The sequence below is a fragment of the Dromiciops gliroides genome, chromosome 1 (assembly GCF_019393635.1).
Source record: "Dromiciops gliroides isolate mDroGli1 chromosome 1, mDroGli1.pri, whole genome shotgun sequence".
Lineage (NCBI taxonomy): Eukaryota > Metazoa > Chordata > Mammalia > Microbiotheria > Microbiotheriidae > Dromiciops > Dromiciops gliroides.
In genome coordinates, this window is record NC_057861.1 from 624140347 (window position 1) to 624154737 (window position 14391).

The 14391-nt window shown below is 36.1% G+C and overlaps 1 protein-coding gene across 5 annotated transcripts in view; it reads right to left on the reverse strand.

Annotated features, from left to right (window-relative positions):
• The window catches only part of PDPK1 (3-phosphoinositide dependent protein kinase 1), a 122922-nt gene that overhangs the window by 41481 nt on the left and 67050 nt on the right, over nucleotides 1-14391 (reverse strand). For all 5 annotated transcript variants that reach the window (XM_043980449.1, XM_043980431.1, XM_043980438.1 and 2 more), the window contains 3 exons: nucleotides 8994-9138; nucleotides 6718-6815; nucleotides 1373-1448 (listed from right to left, as the gene is read on the reverse strand). In XM_043980449.1, the coding sequence (XP_043836384.1) occupies nucleotides 1373-1448; nucleotides 6718-6815; nucleotides 8994-9138 (319 nt within the window). The remainder of the gene's footprint in view (nucleotides 1-1372; nucleotides 1449-6717; nucleotides 6816-8993; nucleotides 9139-14391) is intronic.

The window sequence follows — 14391 nt, forward strand, 5'->3', positions numbered from 1 at the left end:
AGATCTAAAAACATGAAATGAGTTGCCAAAAGATTTCTCAGGTGCCCAGAGAAATTTCTATTAAGAAGACAATTTGATAAACCTTCGGCCTAGCTCATTCCTCTTGAAGCACGGTTCTAAAAGAATCAGCTGAAAGATTACATTGGATTTAGGGTTTTCAGAAAGCTAATTTTCAAATAGATGCAAACTTTAAAGTAATCTAGATAATATTTAAAGAGGAGCCAGACATTTGCCAGAAATTAGTATAGGAAGAGCCTATTTTTTTATCCTAGCTATACATTCTATCATCTATAAATCTGATGGAGAAACTTTCTTCACTGATTCTTATAGTCACATTTTTATAAAGTGCTTCAAAGTAACAAAGCTGTCAGGTATGTACAAGTGGTATTATTTCCATTTTAACAAGTGAGAAAACTGAGATGGTAAGTGACTTTCCCATAGTCATATAGTACATGGAAGAATTGAGATTTAATGACAAATTGCCTTTAATGACGAGTTCCCTTACTTCTCTTGGAAAATAGGATGAATTATGATCCTAATAATGGTGTAAATTCCCCTAGGTGCTACAAGGATTATGTAAATGGAAAGATTAAGGTACCCTTTTCTCCCACTCCTCTGGACAACACTGAAAATTTTCATCTTTTTTTTCCCTAAAGGTAAAAAGATCACACAAAACTCAAACCCAAAAACAATATAGCCAAAGAAACTGAAATATCAAATTAGCATAAATCTATACTAAAGGAAAAATTTCTATCAAAACTAAAACCCAAGTTTCTTTCAGAAAGTTCTTAACCATTAAAAAGCCTCAAAGTTACCTAGAATTCAGCATTAATATAGTTTAACATTAGGGTAGAAAGAAGAATAAAAAAGTCATTATTCCTATCTTTAATAATAATAAACACAGATAACACTTTAAAGCCTAAAAAGTACTATACTTAGTAATATATATGTGGTAATTTTTTTAATCCCCACAACAATCCTGTTAAGAACAATATTTATTATTAAACCCATTTTACAAATGAGGAAACAAAGGCTCATTGAGGATATGTGACTAAAAATGACTACATAGTAATTAAATATTGGAGGTGAATTTGAATCCAGCTCTTGTCTGAATCTAAGTCAATCTCAATATTATAGGAGATAAAACAGCTACACAAATATGATAGTGGCAAAAAAAAAAGGCATTCTGAGATCATATGAAAGAAAAAAAATCGCTTCTAGTTGAGAGATCAAAGAAGAACTTACAGAGAAGGGAGCATCTGAGATGAGCTTTGCAAGATGAGTAGTCTGTCAATGAGAAATTTTCATTTCTCTTCTTAAAGAGTACAAACTAAAGACTTATGGCTTAACAGGACAAATGACAGCAGGTTACCTTTTACACGCAGATTTTTCTGTAAGCAGCTCTGGAGAAACATATTGTGCTGTTCCTACAAATGAATTAGCCCTGGCTGATAAAGAAGAAAAAAAGAAGAAAAAAATTACCTTGAGACATCAAAACATAATCTATTTTAAAATATTTCATATTTCAGGTGATATAAAACCCTGGATCTTGCCACATCTAAAAGTATTCCATGACCAAAAATTCTGCAACTTATTTATGTAACTTTTAAACCTACCACTACATCACTCCTTGAGCCTCACTCTTCAACTTGTTCTCCATCCTCAGCAGGATCTCCAGTTCCTACATTCCTCAGAACTTTCCCAGGCCATTATTTCTTTTCTGGCTTCACTTTATCCCCTGTCAGTCTTTTCCCTAGTTAATCAGTTTAACCTGACATTATTCTCTACTTTCAAATCCTGTCACTATATGCCATTGTTGCTTACCAAACCCTAATTCCAAATTATTCTCACTATTTGTATCCTCTACTCCTAGTGTGCTAAGGAAAGCCACACAACTTTGCTGACTCACTGACAAACGTAAGTGAATAGGTCCACTACAAATTTATATTTCCTATAGCATCACTATAGCAAGATAAAGCTATTACTTTTAAAGCTATTAATTTATTCTCTATCCCACTCCCCACAGCTATTGTTCCAAAATTTCTCTCCTGAAATTTCAATCAACATGCCTTTCCCCACTGTCCTCTTGGCAAAAGAGCTTGCCCTACACTTTACTTGGGGGGGTGGGGAGGGACAGAAGCCACTGTCCATGGATTACTCTCCATTTCAATACCTTTGAGCATATCCCATTCTTTCCTTTACTCTAGTCACTGATAAGGTAGCTCTTTTTGCCAATGCCAACACCAATCCCTCTAATTTTACCCTTGATCTCATTCCCCCTCATCTCCTTCAGCAGACTGCCACCAAAATCATCCTTTTTAATGTTTAGTCTCTCCCTATCTACCAGCTCATCCCCAATCACCTACAAACATGCCCAAGTCTCCTTCATCCTTTATAAACACTCACTTGGCCCTACCACACCTACAAGCTATCTTCCTCTATCTCCCCTCCTATTAACAGCCAAGCTCATATCAAAAGTGGAATATTGTTTCCTCTCCTCTCACTGCCTTCTCAAACCTTGAAATCTGACTTCTCAGCAACCTCATCACCAAACTCAATTTAACCTGCTTCCTCTGAAGTTACCAATGATCAGAGGGGCTGCTAGGTGGTGCGGTGCACAAAGCACCATCCCTGGATTGAGGAGTACCTAAGTTCAAATGCGGCCTCAGACACTTGACACTTACTAGCTGTGTGACCCTGGGCAAGTCACTTAACTCTCATTGCCCCACCAAAAAAAGAAAAAAGTTACCAGTAACCTCAGTGCAAGATATAAGCTTCTGTAGATCCTCATCCTTCCCAACTTCTCTTTAGCATTTGACATTACTGACTATACTCTCATCCCAAGATACTCTCTCCTCTGGATTTTTGTAATAATAAATACTCTCTTGTTTCTCATTCTACCTATATTCATGTGCTGCAATACCATCCCAACTGGGATCCCTAAATGAGGGTTTACCCCAAAGCTCTTGTTGGAACCCTCTTCTTTTCCCTTCTCTCAGTGAATTCATCAGCCCCATTAGATTCAATTTTCATTTCTACAAAAATGAATCCCAGATTTGGGTATGCACATATACTCTTGTCCTCTCTCCTGGGCGCTAGTCCTGCATCACCAAATATTTATTGGACATTTCCAAAAAGATCCACATTGTCACCTAAGTTTGAAACCTCAAAATCATCACTGAATCCTCACTCTCCCTTACCCCACATATCCATTCAGTTAGCAAGCCTTAATTGATCCTACCTCCTCAATCTCTCTCCTATGATTCCCTCCTCTTTACTCACTAGGGCAATCACCCTAGTTCAGGCCTTTACCATCTTATTCCTGTACTATGTCCTTAGCTTCCTAATTAGTCTTCCTTGCCTCAAGTCTCCTGCCTCTCCAATCTATCCTCCACACAGCTGCCAAAGTGATGTTCCTAAAGCACATGTTTATTTATACTGTTTCCCTGCTCAATAAACTCCAGTGACTCCCTGTTCCTTCTAGAATCAAATGCAACTCAACGTGGCCTTAAAGTCTTTCATAACCTAGTTCCAATCTACCTTTACAGCGTTATACTTTTCTCCCACTATTCTCCCCATTCCCACAAACTCTTCAGTACAGTAAACCTGGCCTTTTTGCTATTCTTCAGAGCTGACATTCTATCTCCTTTTTGCAGGAGTCCCACCATGTCTGCAATACTACCCTTCTTCACTTCCTCCTCTAGTTTCCTTCAAAACTCATCTAAAACACCTCTTCCTACATGAAGTCATTCTGGAATCCCTCAGATGTTCCTGCTCCCCCTAAAATTTACCTTTAATTTCTTTTCTACAAATTTTGTTTATGCTTGAAGTGTAAATAAAATGATTCAGAGTTGAAAGAAGCATTAGTCGTTGCGTCCAACCCCCTCATTTTACAAGTAAGGAAAGCAAGACACAGCAAGGTTAAATAATTTGCCTAGAGTCATAAAGCTAACAAGTACCTGAGGTAGAACTTGAACCTGGGTCTTCCTGACTCCAAGTCCACTGATTTATCCGCTAACCCATCCTACCTCTCCAAGGTAAGTGTAACATATTATCTCCTTGTAGAGAAAGTGAGCTCCTTAAGGACAGAGAATTTTTAATTTGTGTCTTTGCAATGCCAGCTCTAAAAAAGTACCTGCTATATAATAGATGGACTTACTGATTGACCCTCCCCACAAAATACATTCTTCTATGTGAGGGAAATAATTCATCATTTTATAAGAAACTGACAAAACTTATAATCGAGTGTCCTTCACTATGCATCCTTGCAATATGAATACTGGGGTATTTTTTACACTGATATGGCATGAGAATCCAACAGTTAGGTTCTAAAGCTAAATAGTATCTGTTATCTTCTAGAAGAATTCCCAAAGAAACAGTTCAAATGACTAATAATCTGACTCAGTTCCCAGAAACTCATTAGCATTATTTATTAGACAAAATGGTTTAGTATCCATAGAGGTCTTAAATCAGATTGCCTGCTGCCTTCATGAGGGGGGAGGGAAGGGAAGGGGAAAAATATGGAAGTCAAAATCTTACAAAAATGAATGTTGAATTGTACAATATAACAGCAACATTGTGTGATGATCTACTGTGATAGACTTAGCTCTTCTCAGCAATACAATGATCTAAGACAATTCCAAAGAGCTCTTGATGGAAAATGCTCTCCAAATCCAGAAAAAAGAAATGCGAAATCCGAATAAAGATTGAACCATACTGTTTCTACTTTTTTATTGTTTTTTTTCTTCTTTTATGTTTTTTTCCTTTTCTTCTGATTCTTCTTTTACAATATGACCAATACAGAAATATGTTTAATGTGATTGTCCATGTAAAACCTGTATCGGATTGCTTTCTGTCTTGGGGGGGGGGGCAGGAAGGAAAAACATTTGGAACTCAAAATGTTATAACAAACAAATGCTGAAAACTATCTTTGCATGTAACTGGAAATAAAATAATTTTATGATAAAAAAAGATAAAAACAAAAAAATGTTGAAAACTATCTTCACATGTAATTAGGAAAAAAATTAAATACCTTAAAAAAAAAAAAAAACAGGGACAGCTAGGTGGCACAGTGGATAAAGCACCAGCTCTGGATTCAGGAGGACATGAGTTCAAATGTGGCCTCAGACACTTGACACTTACTAGCTGTGTGACCCTGGGCAAGTCACTTAACCCTCAATGGCCTGCAAAACAAACACCCCCCCCCAAAAAATATCCAGAGGTCTGCCACATCAAGGTAGTCAATCTCATTGGCTATCCCAATAATTTTCATTCTAAACTGATATCTATTCTTTCAATTCAATTCAAAAACATTTGATAAACACCTATTTTGTACAAGGCAATGAATTAGTTTCTGAGGATACAAAGATAAAATTTTCCAAGTACCAACTATGTTGCAAAGCTGTGCTAGGCACTTGGGGAGCAAAAGATAAAACAAAATACAGTCCTTGCCCTTGAGGAGCACTGTATCTTTTTTCCCCCGTATCTTAACAATATGGCTCACACACAAGAACTTCCTGGGTTTCTCCTAATACACTTATTTGGCATTCATTCTCTGAAAATATTACATTTCAAATTAAATAACACAGGTATGAATATCATGAAGGATAATTATGATTTTATATCCCCAGAACTCTGTGGTTCCTTCTCTGATACAGTTCTGGATTTGGAATCAGGAAAACCTGAGTTCAAATCCAGCCTTAGACACCCAGTAGCTGTATAACTCTGGGCAAGTTACCTAAATCTCTGCCTCACTTTCCTCATTTGTAAAATGAAGATAATAATAACACCAATCTCCCAGAGTTGTTGTGAGGTTCAAATGAGGTAATATTTATAAAGCACTTTGCAAACCTAAATAAAATAAAATACCATAAAAATGTTAATTGATGTTATTATTGATAGGGACACACTAAGAACATAGTACAGTAAAAAGTTCACTGGAGATAAGTGTCTGCTAAGCCCTAGAAGTGAAGTAAGCAAGTTACTTCCTTCAATTTTTCTAGGTGTTTAAAAAAAAAAAAAGATTGAACTTGCAGTTCTAGTAATCTATTTGCGACAAAAGAAATGGCTGCGGTGCAGCTAGGTGGACCAGTGGATAAAGCACAGGCCCTAGATTCAAGAGGACCTGAGTTCAAATCCAGCCTCAGACACTTGACACTTACTAGCTGTGTGACCCCCGGCAAGTCACTTAACCCTCATTGAAAGAAAAAAATGGCTGCCTGGTACATCTTGTCCACTTCCTAAAGGGGCATGGTGGCTTGAATAATACCATACTATTCAAGACTATTACATCTTTTGTACATTATTTAAGTTCTTGATACTTTTTTTAATTTATTTTTTCCTTTTTTCCCCCCAATTATCTGTAAAAACATTTTTTAAACTGAGTTCCAAATTCTCTCCCTTCTTCCTTTCACACCACCCCCCCATTAAGAAAGCAAGCAATTTGATACAGGTTATATACATGTGGTCATGCAAAAACATCTTGATACTTTTAGCTCTATGATTTTTTGGAATTATATGAATCGTACAATATTTTTATTCATTGTTACCAAGGACTTACTGTCCAAACTATACAAAGAAATACTTCAAAAACAAAATAATTCAATACAAAGCAAATCTATAATTCTGATTTATAACATCCAACAACTCTCAAATATCTTTTCTATACCATAAAACTGAATTCAGCCTAAATAGTGTGAGAAAAGAATACTTGCATACCTTGTTTACTATCTGGAGATAATACTTTTGCTGTTCCAAAATCTGTAATCTGAATGTGCATATCTTCATTTAATAAAATGTTCTCTGGTTTAAGGTCCCTGAAAAAGTAGATTTTCACATTTCAGCTGAAATATTTAAAGTAGTTACATTTTAACATGCACTAAATGTGACCAAAGAAAATATAATCGGGACAGCTCGGTGGCGCAGTGGATAGAGCACCAGCCCTGGAGTCAGGAGGAACTGAGTTCAAATCCGGCCTCAGACACTTAACACTTACTAGCTGTGTGACCCTGGGCAAGTCACTTAACCCCAACTGCCTCACCAAAAAAAAAAAAAAAGGAAAAAGAAAAAGAAAATATAATCACCCTTAATGAAATCTTATAGGCAAACAGATCTATTCCACCTAGAAAACTACACTGTTACAAAGAGATGGTCACAATGGCACTTTTAACTACTTATTTCTCATTAGAGACACCAATTTTGGCTTCCTGGCTTTGAAATCATCATTTCAACACAGTTCTAAGATGAAAATATACGAAGTAAAAATCCAAAACCCATTTCAGCACAAAGAAAAAAATAGGCATAAACAAATCATGCTCGACACAATCAGTCATAAAACAGACAGCAAAACAATCAGGATGCCCAGGATAAACTTAATACTCTTCTGCTATCCTGCTATGTATCCTGCTATGACTGCAGGTGTTTTAAGGTCAATGTTCCTTCTAGTTCTTTCAGGATAGCCAGGTGAAACATAGCAAATTCTCAAAGTCCAACCTCTCACTATCACCCCTCAGTAAGATGCTCCTTTTGTTAAGCCATCTGCTTAAAGAAAAACAAACTACATGCTTAGCAAAATAGTCATCTATCCTTGGCTTAAAAAGTTCAAAGAGGAAAGCTTAGACTCTCCTGAAATGTTATCTACTGAAGCAAATCTTTTCAACCTACAATATAAAAATTTACAACTAACCTAACATATCCTTCATTTTCATTAGAGCTTTTGTCCAATGCTTTGTCATGGCAGGGACATAAGCATGAATTGGAAACGCTTCAAGTATGAGCCCAGAGATAAATTGTACTCTTATTCAAGGACCCAGCCTAGCTAACTAAGTTCAAAAAGCCTCATTACTAGAGAGAGTTGTAGCCACTAAGCTACAAGGTGAGACATGTTTTGACCACAGTAGCTCAAAGGCCATCAAGTACAACACAGTAATTATGATATACATTAGTAGAGGAAGCACCCACACCAAGATCATGAACTGCTAAAGGTAAAATCAGTAATATCTACTTTTAAACAAGTCACTAAAATGGTCAACAAATACTAGAAACATACCTTGCAGCTTTCATTTACAAGTATAAATAAATGCTAAAGAGCCAACTGTTACAACAACTCTGTGCGCTTAGTGATTGTCTACCTGTTGGTGCCTGCACACCTAAATTTAGTGATAGTATTCCTTATTAAATGCTGGTCTTGATATTATATGCTAAAATGTGGAAAAATTTCTCTCATTCCATTTTACAATCCTTATGGTTTTTATTTTCCCCCTTCTCTCAACAATAAACAACCAAAAACAAAAACATTCTTCATTTGTAATGGTTTTTTAACTTTGCCTCATTTGGTGTTAAGACCTAGAACTAAAAATAAATGTAAATTTTAATTTTTTAAAATAAATTTCCACTGATTTGGAAAGCTAAATATTGCCATTAAAACGGTTTCTTCTTTCTCACTCAAATATCTCCCCCACAAAAAAGCAGATAGGTAACATGTGCAGAACTATACAAATATATGAAGCCATGAAAATTAACTTCATTTGTGACCATTCCACAGACATGTTCAGTATTGTACTAATTTTCAAGAAAATGCTTATTTTTTTAAAAGTTGACAATGCAAATTAGATTGCAGAGAACATACTCGGCCTATTTAAGAGAATAATGTTTTTTGTTAAGATTTTTAGTTCACTGAATGCAAATGAATCCTGATAAACAGAAAAGTCATTCTTTAGAACTTATTCAGGCAAATTTACATCTGCAAAAAAAACCTATCAGGTTCTAAAAGTGCCTAATTTACTAGCAAAGGGCAATATATAGAGGGAGAAAAAAATCTGATTTCAAAACTACCAAACATATGATTTTGCTGAGCTAAATGTTGTATGAAGGTCAAAGAGACTTTCATAAGTTTTACAACACAAACTTTTTGAATGTACCTTTGAATTTTGTAAAAATAACTATCGTTTACCAATAAATATATCTACAAATATTTAAAGATAAATCTACTTTACCTGTGAATAATTCCCTTTCCATGCAAGTATTCTAAAGCAGACACAATTTCAGCAGTATAAAATCTGGTGCAGGTCTCATCAAAAGAACCAATTTTTCGAATGTATTTAAGTAGCTCTCCATTTTTGGCATAACTAAGGCCAAAATCTGAAGATACAGTTAAGGATCAACATTTAAAAGCTTTAAAACTCAATTAAAACCTTAAAAGGCATACAGGAAACACTTTATAACTAAATGAAAACTGAAGGTAACAATGGCCAAGAACAGGGCATGGAATTGTATACTCTAACATCAAAATTTAGAGAAACCATGAAAAGAATGAGACCTGAACTCTTTCAGACGAATGGTAATGAAAAATTTTAAAATATTAAAGAATTTTCAGATTGGACTCAAACTCAAAGGTCATTCAATCCAATCTTACTTGAGCAGGAATCCTACTCCACACTAACCCTTACAAGTGGTCACTCAGAATGCTCTAACTCACTATTGATTAGAAAGATGCAAGTCAAAACAATTCTGAGGTACTACCTCAAACCTACTGGATTGGATAATAGGACAGCAGAGGAAATGACAAATGTTGTAGGGCACATGATGAAATGAGACACTAATGCATTGTTGGTGGAGTTGTAAACTAAATGAAACATTCTGTAGAACAATTTGGAACTATGGCCAAAGGGCTATAAAACAATACATACTCTTTGACCTACATCACTACTAGGTCTGTATCCACAAAGAGATGAAAACCAAAAAGTTAAAGGACTTATATGTTAAAAAAAATATTTATGGCAACCCTTTTCTGATGTAAAGAATTTGAAATTGAGGAGATGCCCATCAACTGGGAAATGACTGAACAAACTGTGAGATGAGATTATAATGGAACACTATGGTGCAATAAGAAATGATGAGCAGGATGCCCTCAGAAAAACCTGGAAAGACTTACATGAGCTGATGCAAAATGAAATATACTGGGTAGAAAGTAACACCAATATTATAATATGATCAGCTGTGAATGACTTTGCTATTCTCAGCAATACAATGATCTAAGACTACTCTGAAGGGTTTATGACGAAAAAAGTGATCCATCACTGGACCTCAGTTCCTTCCTCTACCAAACAAGGAAATTGTATTAGGTTCTTTCTAAGGTTATTTTGTAGTTCTAACATTCTCTAACTTTAAGATTCACTGGTCTTTGTAAGTCATTTTTCTGGCTGAATAACTAGGAAACACTATGTGATTTCTTATACAAAAAAGTAATGTTCTACTTTAGCAAAAGTAGAACCGCAAATCCGTAAGCCCAGTACGTCTGGCTCCAGTTACAGCATATGTAACTTCTGACAGAAAATGAAAAACAATATTCTTTTCAGAAATATGTGCAGTATGTTTGTGTAGCACTGAAGGAAAGCTATTCGAAGTTATGCTTAGAATTACTCAACTTATTAATACCGAAATGACTCAGCAATAAACTTTTAATTGTGCAGAAGAGGCAGCTTTTATAGTTTTATTCTCCACATTAGTGTAATTTCAAAAAAACTAAAAAAAATTATTCCCACCCCCTGAATAAAATGCCTTGAATACAGTAGGTACTTAATAGCTTGTAGAAAAAAATACAAACAATTACTTCTCAATTTATAAACACACGAAATTTCCCTCACTTATAATGTACTTTGCAAAAGAGTATTTGATTTATCATTTCCTGGTTCAATAAAACTCCACAAGTACCTAAGCATTTCCAAAGGGCCCAGCACTAAAGTACCATAGAAAATCTAAAAGCAATACAGGAACTACATCACTACTGGAGAGTAAGGTGTCCTATATAATGGGCATTCCAGATAACTAATACACTTCACGCCATCAAGATCAAGCACCAAAACTTTATAAACAATTTTGTTAGAAGATTTTTTAAAACAAATTATCATTTGCTAGGCTGTCTTCTACAACAAAAGATGTGAATATGACAAAAGTCAAGGCCAAGTCTGAATGGATTAAACTTCAGCATAAATATCTTTGTATTTAAAGAGTTTTTTGCCCCTAAAATAAATGACCCTAGAATGCTAGGTAGTCCTGCAGCTTGTTATTTTGTGGTTTTTCTTTTCACTTTTCACTGATTTAAGGGTCCTGGCTCTAATAGTTCTCTTTATTCCATCCTCATTCACCAATGAATTTGGTGGTCTGAACTCCTAGAAATCTGACCTCCAGATAAATTAAGGAATTCATAAGTATGAGAGAGTCATCAAAGTATTATAAGATGATTTAAGCACATCAAACAATCAGAAAATAATATAAGACAGAACATAATCAAATGACAAAACAATAATAAAAGCTATAGGAGAGATCAAAAATGGAAGGCATCAGGGTATACATACACGGGATTTGGGGCAGGAGTTGAACTGGACTTTGGAAAAATATTGGACCTAGAAAGGACAATATTCCAGATAGGAGGTACCACATTTAAAAAAAAAAAAAAAAGGCATGTAAGTAGAAATGAGTATCTTATGTCTAGGCAACAATGAGAAACTTGTCGATAAGAAATCATCTGGACATGATCCAGTAGGCAACAGGAAAGTAACATGACAGAAATCAGAATTTTGAAAAGAGTAGTGCGATAGCTATGCTGAGGTCGCAGAAAGAAGAGATATTGAAAGCAGGGACATTACAAAGGAATCAAGAAAGAAATGAACCTAGTGGTGGTAGGGAACTAGAAAAAAAGGAGGTAAGCCTCAGAGATATTACAAGGGAAGGATTGTGCTTGGTGTCAGGACACACACACACACACACACACACACACACACACACACACACACACGGAGTGAAGGTAAGAAAGAAGTAAAAGCAACTCCAAGGTTAGGTAACTTACACAACGATGGCATACTGACAGAATTGGAGGGAGATGAGAAGACTAGAGACCTGAAACATTCAATTCTGGATAACTTTGAGGTGAAAGAAGGGCATCCAAAGAATACTATGAAAACATATAAAAGACTGGAATTTAGTTGAAAAACAGATGAAAGACAGAGATATTGAAACAATCTGCGTGGAGGTAAACAGTGAAGTTATAAGAGTAGACAAGCAACCTAAGGGAAGATATATAAAAAACTCCAGTGAACTAAAGGCTGTAAACTTTGACGTAGAAAAAGAAGCACACAAGTGTTAGCAGGGTCTGTGGTGTTCAGAAATTATTTCCAAGGTTCCTGAAATTTTATTAAGAAATATAGTAGGAGCAGCTACGTGGAGCAGTGGATAGAGCACCGGCCCTGGAGTCGGGAGTACCTGAGTTCAAATCCGGCCTCAGACACTTAACACTTACTAGCTGTGTGACCCTGGGCAAATCACTTAACCCCAACTGCCTCACTAAAATTAAAAAAATAATAATAAATTTTTTGAAAAAAAAATTATATTAAGAAATATAGTAAGGGGCAGCTAGGTGGCATAGTGGATAGAGCACCGGCCCTGGAGTCAGGAGTACCTGAGTTCAAATCCGACCTCAGACAATTGACACTTACCAGCTGTGTGACCCTGGGCAAGTCACTTAACCCCAACTGCCTCACCAAAAGAAAAGAAAGAAAGAAAAAAGAAAAAAAAAGAAATATAGTAATTGAGGGCAGCTAGGTGGTGGAGTAGATAAAACACCAGCCCTGGATTCAGGAGGACCTGAGTTCAAATCCAGCCTCAGATACTTGACTACCTTACTACCTTAAAACACGAAGGTTTTAAGGTTTAATACTCCACCTGCTGGCTTAGTTATGCCAAGCACAATTTTAACTGGATTCCTCAGGATGTAAAATGAAAAAACAAAACAGGATCCTACGCATACTTGCTACATTTTCTTCATCCCCTCCTCGGAGCTAGGATTGACTATGTTAAAAACAAATCTCGGGGCAGCTTGGTGGCTCAGTGGATAAAGCACCAGCCCTGGATGCAGGAGGACCTCAGTTCAAGTCTAACCTCAAACACTTGACACTTCCTAGCTGTGTGACCCTGGGCAAGTCACTTAACCTTCATTGCCCTAAAAAGAAAATAAAAGGGGGGGAAAAAAAAGGAAAAGTTTGGGGGCAGCTAGGTGGTACAGTGGATAAAGCACTGGCCTTCAACACTTACAAGCTGTATGAGCCTGGGCAAGTCACTTAACCCTCATTGCCCCGGAAGAAGAAGGAAGGAGGAAGGAGGAAGAAGGGGGAAGAAGAGGAGGAGGAGGAGGAGGAAGAGGAGGAAGAAGAGGAGGAGGAAGAGGAGGAAGAAGAGGAGGAGGAGGAGGAAAAGGAGAAGGAGAAGAAGGAGAAGGAAAAAAGAAGGAGAAGAAGAAGAAAGAGAAGGTGAAGAAGGAGAAGAAATAATAATAATCTTGGGGCAGTTAGGTGGCACAGTGGATAAAGTGCTGGCCCTGGATTCAAGAGGACCTGAGCTCAAATCTGGCCTCATACACTTGACACTTACTACCTGTATGACCGTGGGCAAGTCATTTAATCTTCTTTGCCCAGCACAAAAAAAAAAAAAAAAAGAAAGAAAGAAATCTTGTTTATCATTTCCATTTCATCTCTTTTGACTCTTATCAACCTAGCTTAAATGCATTTCTTAGAAATTTTTTGATTAGACTTGTGGTCAGAAAACTGAACTTTGAAACTTGATTTCATTTGCACTCTCTGAGCACATTTCTTCATCTGTAAGATGGGATCAGTGAAATATTACTTGCCTCTCCAATCATAACAATAAAATGTGAATGTATGCAAAATGTTCTGGAATTATAATTTATATTACATAGCACATAATAGTTGTTATTAACTAATAGTGATAACAATAGTAGTAAAAAGCATGGGATAATTGAGATTGTACAAGGAGTAAATGGAACAAGAGTATGAATGAGCTGGTGACAAGGACAATAGGATATAGATACAACCAACCTTAGGGTCATTTTTGACTTTCCTATCTCCACGAATTCCTAAATCCAGTCCTGTCACCAAGAACAATCATGCCTCCTTTGTAATACTATACAGCTTTAGCTTTTCTCCATTCCCATTTTTCATCATCCTAGCATAGGACCTAATCAGCTCATATCTAATTTAGTTTTCTAACAGAATTCCCTGTCTGACCTGAAAGTAGCTGAGATAAAATGAAATAATGCATATAAAAAACCTTTTATCGTTTTTCATATTCACATATCTATTTTGTGAGATATTAACAGGAAAAAAATGGATTTTAAATCATAAGACCTTGGTTTTTGCAGATAATTTCTGAGAGGAAAGGGGTCACCCTCTTCTGGTCCAAAAAAGGAATAAGAAGAAAAAGGATTTAATAATGTGTGAAGGAACAAGAGACCCCATTGAAAAAGTGAGAGCCTTCCACATAGAGAAAAGAGCAGCAGCTTACATTGATAAAACTCTTTATAAAGACAAGAGCGTTATAAAC